This window comes from Palaemon carinicauda, unplaced genomic scaffold (genome assembly GCF_036898095.1).
Source record: "Palaemon carinicauda isolate YSFRI2023 unplaced genomic scaffold, ASM3689809v2 scaffold1298, whole genome shotgun sequence".
NCBI classification, from domain to species: domain Eukaryota; kingdom Metazoa; phylum Arthropoda; class Malacostraca; order Decapoda; family Palaemonidae; genus Palaemon; species Palaemon carinicauda.
In genome coordinates, this window is record NW_027168813.1 from 27,110 (window position 1) to 43,793 (window position 16,684).

Below are 16,684 nucleotides of genomic sequence, written 5' to 3' on the forward strand. Positions count from 1 at the left end.
AACTCATAACAAAGTTCAAAGTTCACCTAATGCTAGAGGTATGGCACTTCAAAATAGAGGTAAAAAAGGCTCTAATGCTAAAGGTAAGGAACCTCAATATTGACGTTAATGACCTTTTAATACTAGATATATGGCACCTCAAAATAGAGGTCAAAGAACTTCTAATGGTAAAAGTATGGGACTTCAAAATTAGATGCCAAAGACGCTCTAATGCTAAAAGTAAAAAACTACTAAAAAGAGGCTAAAGAGCCTCAAATACTAGAGGTAAGGAATTTCAATATAGAGGTCAAAGAGCATCTAATATAAGAAGTATGGCACCTGCAACCAGAAGTCGAAGCGGAGCCTCCAATAATTAAAGTATGGCAACTATAAATGGATGTAAAGAACTTCTAATGCTGGAAGTATGGTACTTCAAAAATAGATGTAATAGACCCTTAAATACTGGAAGTAAGGAGCTTCCATATAGATGTCAAGGAGCCTCTAATACTGAAGGTATGGCACCTCAAAATAGAGGTCAAAGAACCTCTAATACTAAAAGTGTGGTACTTCGAAAACAGATGTTAAGGACCCTCTAATGCTAAAGGTAAAGAGATAATAAATAAAGGTAAAAAAGCCTCTATTACTAGGGGTAAGTAACTTCAATATAGAGGCCAAAGAGCCACTAATACTAGAAGTATGGCATCTCAAAAAAGATGTCAAAGAACCTATAATGCTAGACGTATGTCACTTTAAAAATAGATATAAGAGGCCCTCTAATGCTAGTGGTAATGAGCTACTAAATAGAAGATAAAGAGCCTTTAATACTAGAAGAAAGGAACCTCAATATAGAGGTCAAAGAACCTCTAATGCTAAAAGTATTGCACCTCAAAATAGAGGAGAAGGAGTCTCTAATGCTAAAATTATGGCACCTCAAAAAGATGTTAGAGCCTCTAATATTAAAGGTAAAGCGACTCGAAATAAGATGTCAAAATTTCTCTTAATTATAAAAGAAACTCTAATGCTAGATGAAAGTCACCTCAAAATAGAGGTCAAGGAACCTCTAATGCTAAAACTATAGTACCACAAAATATTGGTTAAAGAACCTCAAACTAGAGGTCAGAGAGACCTTAATGCTAGAGGTAAGTGCCAGAAAATAGATGTCAAAGAACCTTTAATGCTAGAAGTGAGGCACTACTAAATAGAAGCCAAAAAGCCTCTATCCATAAGGTAAGGTGTCTCAAAATAGGGGGTCAAAGAGTCTTTAATGCTAAAATTAAGGCACTTAAAAATAGAAGTTAAAGAGCCTCTGATGCTGGAAGTAATGTTCATTAAAATAGAGGTTAGAGAATCTCTGAGGCTAGATATTTAGCATTTGAAGATAGGTGTGTGTGTTGGACAGTCACATACCTACATGAACACAAACACACACACACACACACAAACACACACACACACACACACACACACACACATATATATATATATATATATATATATATATATATATATATATATCACTAACAATTGTGATTTTAATCAATGTAAACTTCTACCACAATGGCATTTAATGTCAAATTTACCTTTGGGAATGTATATCCACTGGAAATTCATTTAACATTAATGCTTCTAGATGGGCAAAGATTCCAACTTTTGCCTTTAGCCGGAAATATTCTTTTAGTAACGGCATTATCAACACCAGCTCGATTAATAACGTCGTTCCTGCACGCATTGTTTCGGTACATGGCATAAGTTCGAATCATTGTCCAGGCAGAAGATTTTATTATGATGGAATTTCCAGTGGATATTCATTTCCAAAAGTAGAATTCGGTATTAAATGATATTGTGGTTTATATATATATATATATATATATATATATATATATATATATATATATATGTATATATATATATATATATATATATATATATATATATATATATATATGTATATATATGCTATATATAAATATATATATATATATATACAGTATATATATATATATATATATATATATATATATATATATATATATATATATATATATATATATAATGTTTTAATAAATAGCTTATTATTGCTTGTCCACCGAACAACATTAAAAACATTCAATAGTAGACATATATGTAAATACTCTCACCAAATTCTTCGCTAGTACAGTGGTAATGTGTTTGCCAAATATTCGCCTGGCAACAGATCGATTCCTGCCAGGGACCGTGAGTTTAAGCTGCTTACTGGGGAGGCCACTGCTGTGGTAGGGCACCACGATGGGGGGTTGGAGTTTCCCGGATTTCGTTCTGGTGAGTATCAATTCTGATGGAACTGGAACTAAAACCAGACACCTTTATATATTCTTTATAATATTTTTCGGAGTTGAGAAATAATCAGAATATCTTATAGACATCTTTGATAGAATAGCGATAAGGTATTAATTTCAATATTTGTTCAAAGGAGATAACGAAAATATACTAATTCAAGCATATTTAAGTGTTTAGAACAAAAGTGAAGGATTATTATAAGTCTTGTGCATATACAAGTGAGAAAGAATTCCTTCATAGAGCACAGAGTACAGTATGCTTTATCCCTCAACATCTCATCGCTTCCTACGGATTCTGTACAGCTTCCGTTCAGTACAAAAAACACGATAAAATCCTACATCAACGACTATGCAATAAATGGATCAGAAAAGGAAAATCTCCGTTATAGAAAGTGAAGTAAAGGAGACGTTGGAAAGCAAGATTGAAGATAGGAAGCGGAGTGGAGATAGACTTGAAACCTGAAAAGAATACAGAAAATACCTTTTATCAATGTCTACAGTGGTCCACTTGAGGTGCACTGACCTCTCAACACTCCTCTAAAAATTTCCATCTCATAATATTAAGGAGCGAAAATGGAAGGAACTTTTGTTAGTACCAAACTCGAGTTATGGGTGCTTTCGAGAAAAGGGTCTTCTGGCAAAGAGAAATTCACTCCATTTTTTCTTTATTGTCATCATTATTGAAGGTGAATCTAGTGAGGCGTTAGAGAAGTCGTAAGTCTTCAAATGTGATGTTCAGGTATCTAGAGCCATCGTCAGTTACTGCAAAGATTTACTCAAAAAAGTGATTGGATTATTTTGCAAACTGATGAATGATGTTGGTATAAATTATTTATGTTTTTATGCAGAAACTTACCAAATAACCATCTTCTCTAAGGCTATCATTTCAAATATATAGATCACTGTAACGAAAATAGTTATCACTCTTCAGTTCCCTGATGGTTGCAATAAACACTATCAAACTAATTTACCAAAATAACTCATGGTTGCCCCGTAAATTTGATTAAGTCTGTTCATGAGCATAGCAAGTACAAAGTTAATTTTAATGGAGTCTTTTCAAATGAATTTCAGTGAACAGCAGATTACTCCAAGAGAATGTGCTGTCACCTATGTTGTTTATCCTCTTCATGGATTTTGTAATGAGTAGAACAGTCAGAGATGGTGGGGAAGGACTGGACTGGATTGGCGATAGGAATTTAGCATAGAGTATACTGAAGATATTGTATTTGTTAGCAGAACACCACAAGATTTGCAATCTTGCTTACCAAAATGCATGAAAAATCACACGAGGTTAGGCTGAAGATAGATAGAAGACAGAGATGATGAGAACGGAATATGCAATGGATGATGAAATATCATTGGAAGGCGAAAGAATTAATAATGTAGAATCATTCAAGTATTTAGAAACTAAGATCTTCAATAAAGGGTCTTTAGAAATAGAGTTTAGGCACAGATTGAAAAAAGGAAATCAGACAATGGCTAGGTTAAGTAAAATTCGGAAATTGAATCACCTGAAATTGCACATAATATTCAGACTATATATCACTTTAGTGAGATCGGTGTTACTCTATGGACATGAGTCATGGTATAACACTGAAATACTCCAAAACAAATTTAGTAGATTTGAGAACAAAACCCATAGAAGAATGTTGGGAGTTAAATAGCATAAGAAGATTAGAAATGAAACTATAAGAGAGATTACTCGAGTGCAATATGTGGATGACATCACGATGGAAGGTATATTTTGGGCATGATCTTCGCACTCCCCAAGAGATATTAGTTAACCAATCGTTCAGCTAGGCTTCACAGGGCACTAGAAGAGTTGGAAGGCCCGAGCCTATATGGCTGAGGATTATGCAACGCAAAGTAGGATATGATAAATGGGGCAGTATTGAATCAAAAGCTCAAGATAAAGACGACGGGCGAAATCTAACCGAAGCCCTTTGCATCAATAGGCGCAGATGGATGTGATGATGATATATATTGATACATTTATACTACACTACATGTGCACGTATGTATATATATATATATATATATATATATATATATATATATATATATATATGTGTGTGTGTGTGCGTGTGTGTGTAGGTGTATATATGTATATGTGAAGATATATATATACATATATATACATATAAATAAATAAATAAATATATATATACATATATATATATATATATATATATATATATATATATATATATATATATATATATTGTAAAGGAAAATGATTTATTGAGTATAAAATTGCAGAAAAGGTTGAAAATTGATATTTTCATAAAAAAGGTGTACACTAGCCAACAGATGGCAGTACCGCTTGTCTGTAGTCGCCAAGGATAATGTACCGAAAAATTATATTTAGTACATGGATGTCTAGCGTGAGTAGAGCATATAAAGCCCCACAACGGTGATTTTCGGGGGAGTCGCAACAAACAAGTGATAATAAGTGTATCAAGTTTTTAAGGAATATATGGTAATGTATTGTTTATCCATTTGGACGTTTTCTTGTGTGATGTAACGTTGGTTGCCACTAACTGTTTGATGTTACTACAGTGTATTATATGTTGTGATTATGTAAAGCATTGCCACTTGGGTATTATACGGTGAACTGCAGAAATTAGTGATTAGTAGTCTTGATGAAGTGCTATTGTGTAATGCGTTTGTAATTGGTTTAATGTTCTGTTTGTGACTTTAATTTCTTTACTAATTGTTATTAAAGTACATTTTAAGTTATAATGGGTTATCACTGTTTCCTGATATATTCTGCTCGTAAATCCTTAGTATAAGAGATTTTGTTTTCTTATGTAACATGGGGGCCTGTCGAACGAAACCCGAACGTATCCCTATTAACTTATCCTCGGTGTTAGCTCATTTTTGCCAACCGTTAAATTACGTATCCCTACTGTTAATTGCTTTTTAGCACTTCCATATACTTTAAAGAGGGGGGAGAGTTGTGATAGTGTTAGCGCTATATTTGTCTCGCTGTGTTATTTTGAGCAGGTTATTAAAGATGTTTGATTTGAAAGATTTCATACGTAGTCCTAGTGGTGAAAAGTTAGAAGGTATAACTAAAATAGACTGGATTGTTCTAGCTAGGTACTATAATGTAGAAGTATCAGAATCTGCAAGGAAGCAAGAAATCTCAAATAAAGTAAGTGAGGCGCTAATGACTTTAGGCATTTTGTCTGATAAGGAAGCGTTGTTACTAATGAATTGGGAAAAGGAAGAAGCTGATAGCCAGCAAAGTGCTAGTGATAATAATACAGAGGATAGTACAAGTGAAGAGGAAGGTGCAAAAGCCGTACGTGAAAAAACCAAGTCACTTAAAGTCAAACCAAAAAAGTCTAAACTTGTTTATGAAGGGATGAGTGTTGAGCAGATGCAGATTCATTTGCAAATAGTTAGATTAGGAAATGAGAAAGCTGTCTAACTTAAAAGATTAGAAGCTGAGGTTGAGCAAAAGAGGATAGAACTAGAGATAAAGAAAATTGAAGTAGAAGGAAAGTCCAAAGTAGCACTAAAGTCTTTACAGGTAGACAACGCAGTAAAAAGTGTACCCATTTTTGTTGAGAATGAAGTAGATTCTTTTTTTTTACAATTTGAGAAAGTAGCAGAACAGCGTGAATGGCCGAGAACGTCGTGGAGCACGTTGGTTCAAACTTCTTTTCGAGGAAAGGCTAGGGAAGTATTTGCTGCCTTATCTTTGGATGATTCTAAGGATTATGAGAGAGTTAAATCTGAGGTTTTGAAAGCTTATGAATGGGTGCCTGAGAGGTATAGAGAGAAGTTCAGAAGCTGGATAAAAAGAGATGGTCACACTCATATGGAGTATGCACGGGAACAACGCCTGTGGTATGATAGGTGGATAAATGCCAGAGAAGTTAATGGTGATTTCGGTAAACTTCAGGAACTTATCTTGCTTGAGCAGTTTAAGGATGGTATTAATCCACTTATTAAGACATATTTGGATGAACGTGATGTAGATAATGTGGTTGAAGCCACTAGATTGTCTGATAATTACGCATTGACCCATAAGCTGTATCATACTGACGTCACTCCTAAAATTGGAAGGAACAGAGTGTGGGAAGAGCGTCAAAATTACAAGGCACAAGGTAAGACTAAGAGTTCACAGGTATCATCAGGGGGAGTTTATAATAAATCCTTTAATAGAGGTTTTAGAGGGGCAAGTCAAAATAGTTATGGTCCTAGTGTTAGTGCTGGAAAAGCAGGATCCAGTGGAAATGATCAGTTTACACCCCGTTATCAAAATGTAGGCGAAAATTTTAGAGATTTTGTATGTTTCAGTTCTGGCAAACCAGGACACATCAGTAGGAGTTGTTCACATCGCACAGAAAACCGTCCAATTCAAGTGGTAAATAAAGTTAAAGATAAACCTGTACATTCTAAGAAGGATGATCATAAACCTGAAAATACTATTGCATTGTTAAATCAACCGCAAGCATGTGGTGACATTAGTCCTTGTTTGTTTGCTTCTCCCCTTAGGCCAGGTAAGAGTTACTGTAACAATAGCATTGATAATAATGTATGTAATGTTGATGAGAATATTGGTTACAAAATGGGTAACAATTGTGTTCAAAATGTTAATAATGTTGGTTATGTTGAGACTAATGTAAAAGAAAATAGAATGGCACTTCCTGAAGAGAGTACCAAATCCAAAGGTACTGAATTGTATGACCCTTTTATGGGAGAAGGTTGGTTACACCTCCCTTGTGTTGAAAAAAAGAAAGTAAGGTGGTTAAGAGATACCGGAGCGGTACAGTCTGTAATGGTAAGAAATATGTATGACCAGTGGAAGGATACTGGAGAGTATGTACGTCTGCGTGGGTTTGGTCCTGAATTCTCGGCTCCATTAGTAGAAGTAAAGTTGGAAACTCCGTTAATTTCGGGTTTTGTTAAAATTGCTTTGGTGAGAGAAATCCCAGTGTCGGGAGTAGAGTTAATTCTTGGAAATGATTTATGTGGAGACAAAGTTTTTGGTAGCAGTAATCCAATTTTGACAGAAAAACCCTCTAATTCTTCATCTATTACAGAAGTTGAATGTACATTTCCAAACATATTTCCTGCTTGTGCAGTTACTACAAGAAGTAAGAGTACCGAAGAAAAGGTAAAGGATGACGACTGTTTGGATTTACAAAACTTGTTTAAAGACAGTCCAGAAACACAAGTAAGTAAAGTCAGTACTCCTTTGCGAATGCTGAAAGTTAATAAGGAAGAATTTGTTAAATCTCAAATTGAAGATGAGAATTTGAAGGTAATAAGAGATAATGCCCTTGTTGATATAAATGATATCGAGAAGGAAGGCAAGTGTTACTTTGTTAAGGATGGAATCCTAATGAAGTTTAAGAGTAGAAATGTTAATGATGTTTTAGAACAAGTGATTATTCCAAATAGTTATAAGAATTTTGTTCTAGGTATTGCTCATGACAGTAGTTATTCTGGTCATTTAGGTATAAACAAAACTTATGAGAAATTATTGAGGTATTTTTATTGTCCTAAGATGCACAAAGATTGTAGTGAATATTGTAAAAATTGCGATTTATGTCAAAAAGTAGGCAAAGCTCAACATGACCCTAAAGTGATGCCATTGCAACCCATTGAAGTTCCAGGTGAACCCTTTGAAAGACTGGTTTTGGATTGTGTGGGACCTCTTCCTAGGTCTAGTAAAGGCAACGAGTATTTGCTGACAATTATGTGTAGTGCTACCAGATTTCCAGAAGCTATTCCTTTAAGAACTGTGAGTGCTGATAAGATAATAGAAGCGCTTAATAAGTTCTTCTCGCTGGTTGGTTTGCCAAAAGAAGTACAAACTGACCAAGGAACCAACTTTACGTCTAAAAAGTTTACATCATTTTTAGCCTGTCAGAATATTAAGCATTGCTTATCATCTCCTTATCACCCACAGAGCCAAGGAGTGGTCGAACGATTTCATCGAACCTTCAAAACCATGCTTCGCACGTACTGTTGTGAAAATGAAAAGGAATGGGATGTCTACATCCCAATGTTGCTATTTGCCGTTCGTGATAGCGTACATTCATCGTTGGGGTATTCTCCTTTTCAGTTAGTATATGTCCATCAGGTAAGGTCGCCCATGGAGGTGATAAAAAATCAATTGATTTCAGATGAAAAGGATTCTATCACTTTACAAGAAATGAAGGAAAAAATAAAGAAAATATGGAAAGTAGCACATGAGAATCTCGAAATAGTACAAGAAGGGATGAAAAGAAACTACGACAAAAAGGCTGCAAAACGTGAACTCGACATCGGAGACAAGGTTCTAGTGTATCTCCCTACATCTGGTAAGGTTTTTAACCAGAAGTATATAGGACCTTGCACGGTGAAAGAAAAAGTAAGTGATGTTAACTATCGAATTCAATTTCCTACAGGACGAAGGAAAGTTAAAACTTTCCATATTAACAAGTTGAAAAGGTATAATGAATCCAGTGGAGTGTTGTCAATTGCAAAAGATGATGAAAAAGATGTTGAAGGAGAATTTGAAGTTAGGATAAAAAATACTGAGTATTTGAGGGATTATGAAAAATTTAGGAAATTATGTATTCATTTATCTGATGAACAACAGCAGGATTTTAAAATGCTAATTAAAAACTTTTCAGATCTGTTTTCAGACCATCCAAAAAGAATAAAAGGAGTACAGCATAAAATAAAGTTGAGAGAGGAAACTCCAATAAGTCAAGCGTCCGTACAGAATGTCACCGAGGCAACAACAACAGTTAAAGACCGAAGTTGCTTATTTGCTGAAACACGGACTAGCAGAGGAAAGCCATAGTGAATGGGCTAGCCCATGTATTCTAGTCGACAAACCTGACGGAAGTGCAAGAATGTGTACAGACTATCGAAAGGTAAATAATGTAACTATAAAAGATTCATATCCCATGCCCAGAGTAGAAGATATAATTGATAATGTAGCAAAGTTTCCTTTTTTAAGTAAAATTGATTTATTGAAAGGATACTATCAAATTGAGTTAGACAAAAACAGCAGGAATATTGCTGCATTTGTTACACCCCATGGACTTTATAAGTATAAGGTAATGCCATTTGGTTTATGTAATGCACCTCTGACATTTCAACGTCAAATGAATTATATCTTAAAGGATCTCGAAGGTGTATTTGTTTATTTAGATGACATTATTATAGTTGGAGAAACCTGGGAAGATCACATAAAAAAAGTATATGATATTTTTAAGAAGTTATTAGAGTTCAATGTTACGATAAACCTTGCAAAATGTGAATTTGGAAAAACTACTGTTCAATATTTAGGACATGAAATAGGAAGTGGCCAAGTGAGACCTGTTGATTGTCATATTGAGGTCATAAAGAATTAGACCATCCCTACATCTAAACGTGGCGTGATGAAATTTTTGGGGACAGTGGGGTATTACAGAAAATTTTGTAAGAACTTTTCAGATGTAGCCTACCCATTAACAGAGTTGCTGAAAAAGGATGTGAAGTTTGTTTGGTCAAAGGAATGTGACTAAGCTTTTAGCAAACTTCAGCTCATGTTAATGTCTAAGCCAGTGCTGAAATCCCCAGACTTTAATCTACCGTTCAAGTTACAGGTAGACTCCAGTGAAGTAGGAGCTGGCAGTGTATTATTACAGGAACATGATGGTATTTTACATCCTGTATCTTACTTTTCAAAGAAATACAATAGCCACCAGTTAAATTATAGTATTGTTGAAAAAGAAGCTTTAAGTTTAATTTTGAGTTTAATGCACTTTGAGATATACTTGTTAAACAGTAATTTTGAAATTGACATATATACTGATAATAATCCATTAACCTTTATTAATAAATGTAAGCACAACAATAAGAGAATTTTAAGATGGGCTTTATTTTTGCAACCATTCAAAATAAATGTTCACCATATAGCAGGCAAGGAAAATGTCATTGCAGATTCTCTCTAGGTCTGTCGATTAATCTAAACCTTTTATTTTGAAAGGAAAGTGCTTGTTACCAACGACGTGGCAGTCTCCGATAGTTGCTGAATGGTGGAAGTGGCTAATGTTTAAGACTGTACGAGTGAAAATTCAGCATGGACTGAGGAGAGAGCCGCGGAGTTTAAAGGGGGGGAATGTAAAGGAAAATGATTTATTGAGTATAAAATTGCAGAAAAGGTTGAAGATTGATATTTTCATAAAAAAGGTGTACACTAGCCAACAGATGGCAGTACCGCTTGTCTGTAGTCGCCAAGGATAATGTACCGAAAAATTATATTTAGTACATGGATGTCTAGCGTGAGTAGAGTATATAAAGCCCCACAACGGTGATTTTCGGGGGAGTCGCAACAAACAAGTGATAATAAGTGTATCAAGTTTTTAAGGAATATATGGTAATGTATTGTTTATCCATTTGGACGTTTTCTTGTGTGATGTAACGTTGGTTGCCACTAACTGTTTGATGTTACTACAGTGTATTATATGTTGTGATTATGTAAAGCATTGCCACTTGGGTATTATACGGTGAACTGCAGAAATTAGTGATTAGTAGTCTTGATGAAGTGCTATTGTGTAATGCGTTTGTAATTGGTTTAATGTTCTGTTTGTGACTTTAATTTCTTTACTAATTGTTATTAAAGTACATTTTAAGTTATAATGGGTTATCACTGTTTCCTGATATATTCTGCTCGTAAATCCTTAGTATAAGAGATTTTGTTTTCTTATGTAACAATATATATATATATATGTGTGTGTGTGTGTGTGTGAGGATATGCATATACACACATATACATACATATATATATATATATATATATATATATATATATATATATATATATATATATATATATATATATATATATATATATATATATATATATATATATATATATATATATATATGTGTGTGTGTATGTATATGTGAAGATATATATATATATACATATATATAAATATATATATATATTATATATATAAATATTTATGTAATATATATATATAGATATATATATATAGATATATATATATATATATATATATATATATATATATATATATATATATATATATATATATATATATACACACATATATATATATATATATATAAATTTCTATATAAATGTATATGTGCATGACCTGATATAAAAATTAAAATTGTGGTTGATATTTACATCTACTAAAAATCACATAGGCCTACAATGGAATTCAAATGGACTTAGGGCATAGGTTTCTAGACATTAATCGGCCATAGGCATTTATCATATAAGTATTTCCAATATATATATACATATATATATATATATATATATATATATATATATATATATATGTATATATAATACCAAAGTTGAATTCTGTATTAGATGTTACTTATGGGTGATATGCATATAAAACTAAATATGTACACATATATATAAATAAAAATATATACATACATACATACGAACATATATATATATATATATATATATATATATATATATATACATATATATACATTTATATACATATACATATATATAGATATATATACATATACATATATACATACATATAATGCATATTATGTATATATATATATATATACATTATATAAATATACATATAAATATATATATATATATATATATATATATATACATGTATATATAAATATACATATATATATATATATATATATATATATATATATATACAAATATACATCTATATACATACATACATATACATATGAATATATATCACATGCAAACGTGATTTCAATCAATGTAAATATCACCCACGAATCACATTTAATACCGAATTCTATCTTGGGAATATACAAACACTTGGAATTCATTTTATGGTATGGTCCCTGCAGGCATGGTTTCCAGCCGAACAGGTGGGGGTTCGTATCTCCACCCGGCCAGAAGCTGTTACCATAAAATGAAATCCAAGTGGATGTATATCCCCAAGAAAGAAATCGGTATTAAATGCCATTCGTAGGTGATATTTACATACATATACATATATATATACATCCATATATATATATATATATAATGTGTGTGTATATATATATATATATATATATATATATATATATATATACATACTGTACTTACATACATATAAATACACACATATTTATATACATGTACACACACACACACACACACATATATATATATATATATATATATATATATATATATACAGATCGACAGATACATACATACATACATATATTTACATACATACATACATATATTTACATAATACTTACAATTACATACTTACAAACATACATACACACACACACACACATATATATATATATATATATATATATATATATATATATATATATACAGTATACATACCTATATATACATACATACATACTGTATATAAATAGATATATGCATACATATATACGAATATAAATATATACATACACACATAGATACATATATATATTCATACATATACATATATATACATAACATACATACCTACACATATATGCATATATATACATATACATAATACATGCATACATATGTATATATATATATACATACAAACATTATGTATATACATACATTCATACATATGTATATATATACATATATACATACATATATATACATATATTTTTATGTATATACATACATATATAAATATAGGTATATATATACACACATATATATGTGTGTGTAATGCATATAATATATATACATATACATTATATACATATATATACTTCAATTATACATATAAACGGTATATATACACACATACATATATCCATATATATACATACAAATTCCATATTTATATATATATATATATATATATATATATATATAGATAGATAGATAGATAGATAGATAGATAAATAGATAGATACATATATACAAATATACATACATATAAACATATAAATACATATATACACATATATACATACATATATATACATACACACATATATATATATATATATATATATATATATATATATATATATATATATATATACACCTTAACCACTTAAGATTTGCTAATGAATGACAGATTTCAATAGGATAGAAAAAGAATATGAATATGAATTTAACTAAGATAACGTTCAATTAATATGAAGAAAAAAATATGAATCAAGGGTTATGGACGAACCTCTAAAGACTATTAATGAATATACGTACTTAGAACAGACTTTAAATGTTTCACCAGAATATGAGACCGAAATTAAAAGGATAAGTTCACTCAAAATCCTGTCGGAATCCTGTCTGTCAATTGAAAAATTCATTATTGTTCGTCCCCGTTCCTTGAGGGCCTAACATATTACATACATAGCGTCATTGCATTCCACGTGGCATCATTCAAGTCTTACTGGTGCCATCCTTCCATCTCAATCTTCCCAGTCGTCTTCTACCTTGAAGAATTCATTCCAATATTCCGTGTACATCCCGATTATATTCAGACATTATATATATGTGGCCCTACTATCTCAACAGGCATCTTTCCATTTTTAAAATCACTTATTCTACTCCCAATGCTTCTCTTATGGTGGTATTTCACAGCTATCTCGTCGTTGCTCTAAAGATTCAGTAGTCTGAATTTTAGACTTCAATTTTTCTGTCAGAAGCCATGTCTCACAACCATACAGGAACACAGGATTCAGGATTACGCAGACCATTAATAGTTTAGAATGGTTACAAAACAAGCAGAAACAATGGGCCTCAGTTTAGACGCAAGTGGGGATAATCCCTATATTTGGAAATGCTGATTGAAATATTGCTGCCACTAATTTATGTCTTTTTTATTTTAATTGTACCGTGACTATATTACGCCCTAGCTCTCGGTAAGAACTAGTACTCTCAAAGATATTAAGTGGTCCAAGAACACCTAATGCTGACAGCAACCACGTCAGTAATGGATGGGACCAATATCTTGATTATGGTTCTTCAGAGAGGATTATTTTATGTAATATTTTCCCAATATAGAAAATTAGTCATAAGATTTTATAGATATCTTTGAATGGTATTGATAAGGTATTATTTTCAATATTCATTTAAAGGAAATAAATTTAGTTTCAAAAGAGAGATCCAATCAGAGAGAAGATCAAATTCTTCGAGTCCCCGGCTTTTGAAAGCAAATGATGGAAGACCATCCTAAGCCTCAATATGGCACATTTCCCAAAAATTATTTTTGTTTAAAACATTTCAAAACTCTCATAATACCATAATAAGGGTAAATAATAAACATTTTATATAGATCAAAATGTAAAGTAATAATTGTTTATAAATATCATCATTACAAATTAAATTAATGCAATACATTAATAGAATTTGCATAATACTTTCTAATTTTTATCGGCAAAACATGAATTCAAAGATACCCTGCAATTTACCTGTCATATTATTCCCATGCTTGACTCTTCTCGTTCATCTGAATCTACCAATTGGTGCAAAGCGGGACTTTTCATGGGCGATCCCAGTCTTGTTTTGGCAGGAAGATTGGTCTTGAATATTTACAACAAAATTGGCTTAATAGAAATAAAGGGGAGCGAAAAAATGGTAATGGAGAAAAAATAAGTAACAAATAGACGGTGTACTGTCCAGTGTAGGACAAAGGCCTCATACATAACAATATTTATATTGAGCTGTATTCTAGCTTAAATTCTTTCAGTTAAAGGTAAAGATAAAACTACACCATGACAGATATATGCCTTTCGTGTGGATCTTTGATGTTGGGGGGAATTGGATGGGATGGGAATGCTGTGGAAGAAGTGTCTTTATAGACGTAAAATCAGAGACATAGTTATAGAAGAATTGAAGAGGCTTTGCCCTAATTGTGCAGATGTAGCCAACTTAAAATAGCCATGAAAAATATATCGAAAGAGGATAATTTAAGTGCAAGAAGTATGGCACCTCATAAAGAAGTTCAAAGTTTACTTAATGCTAGAGGTAGGGCACTTCAAAACAGAGGTCAAAGAGGATCTAATGCTTGAAATATGGCACTTCAGAAATAGATGTCGACGACCTTTTAATGCTAGGGGTAAAGAGCTACTAAATACTAGAGGTAAAACACCTCAATATAGAGGTCAAAGAGCCTCTAATACTAGAGGTAAGGAACATCAATATAGAGGTCATAGAGCCTTCAATAATAGAAGTATGGCACCTCAAAATATAGGTCAAAGGACCTCTAATGCCAGATGTATGACACTTCACAAATAGATGTCAAAGACCCTCTAATACTATAGGTAAAGCGCTTTTAAATAGAGGTCAAAGAACCTCTAATACTAGAGGTGATAAACCTCAATACAGAAGTCAAAGAGCCTCTAATACTACAAGTATGGCACCTTAAAATAAATGTCAAAGAACCGCTAATGCTAGAAGCATGGCACTTCATAAATAAAAGTCAAAGACCTTCTAATGATATGGCAAAATGTTGATAAAAGCTCTTTATAAATGGCTTCCAACTGAAATGTGTCAAAGACAGTCGCTTTTTAGTCCTCCTGACAATATTGCGTAACAATAACTTATGAATAGAAAGCAGTATCATTATAAGCCTAATGCAACAATACATAGATATAAACGATATGATTACTATGATGTCTTAGCCTGTCTCTGTTATATATTTTTCCCAAAAGTTTTCCTCCATTCAAGGTAACAAATTTTCACTTTTATTCTCGTTAATTAAGACAAATATCCATTATTTTTGCCTTTAATTGAAACCGATTAAAAGAACTAAATTCAGTATCGACTCGGAATTGTTTATGATGAAAACATCCTAATGTTTACTGATGGATATTTCTTTCCGACTGAGACTGCTTGCCTTATGCCATCCGGGTCTTGGTACATTCAGGTCTCGCTTGGAGAAGAGAAATGAGGATGTTTGCACTGATCGAATGATAAGAATATTGGAGTATTCTATGAACAAAGTTTGAGGATGAAAATAATTTATTTACGAAGGAAAGAATTTCATCGTGTTAAAGCTATATCCAAAATTATTTTCCATAGATTTTGGCAACATTTGGTTATTATAAAATGTTTTCATCAGACCTCAGCTTGTTTCTTGATACATATTTCCTGCCTTTATACAGGAGTGCCTTTCTATGGATAGGCCTAAGGGAAAATCTATGGGTTTGCCCATGAATTTCACTTACTTTGGCTTTGCTTCTGTCAGATTAGTTCTCATTTACGGGCTGCCAACACAAGAACATATGTTTTACATAAGGTAGGGTAATCTAAAACAAACTAACCGACGATCAATATTTTTTTTCAATCAAAATAGAAACTTTATTCATGATTATCAATTCACTTAACATATTATTTCGTGTATGGTTCGTTATTACTTGTGAAAGAACGTACGTGTACTGAACATATTAAAAGAAATCTTTAGAAACATAAGTTACCA

The 16,684-nt window shown here is 32.1% G+C and overlaps 1 protein-coding gene across 1 annotated transcript; it reads left to right on the plus strand.

The window, feature by feature from the left end:
* Positions 1-4,679: 4,679 nt before the first annotated feature.
* Positions 4,680-10,931, plus strand: LOC137635476 (uncharacterized). Its single transcript, XM_068367937.1, has 2 exons — positions 4,680-9,947; positions 10,279-10,931. Exon 1 carries the CDS (start codon positions 6,124-6,126, stop codon positions 9,103-9,105), a length of 2,982 nt encoding a protein of 993 aa, XP_068224038.1. The 5' UTR covers positions 4,680-6,123; the 3' UTR covers positions 9,106-9,947; positions 10,279-10,931.
* The last annotated feature ends 5,753 nt before the right edge of the window (positions 10,932-16,684 follow it).

What these genes read in the sequence shown, in the direction of transcription:
- LOC137635476 (XM_068367937.1), top strand. Translation starts at nt 6,124, where the DNA reads ATGGAGTATGCACGGGAACAACGCCTGTGGTATGATAGGTGGATAAAT.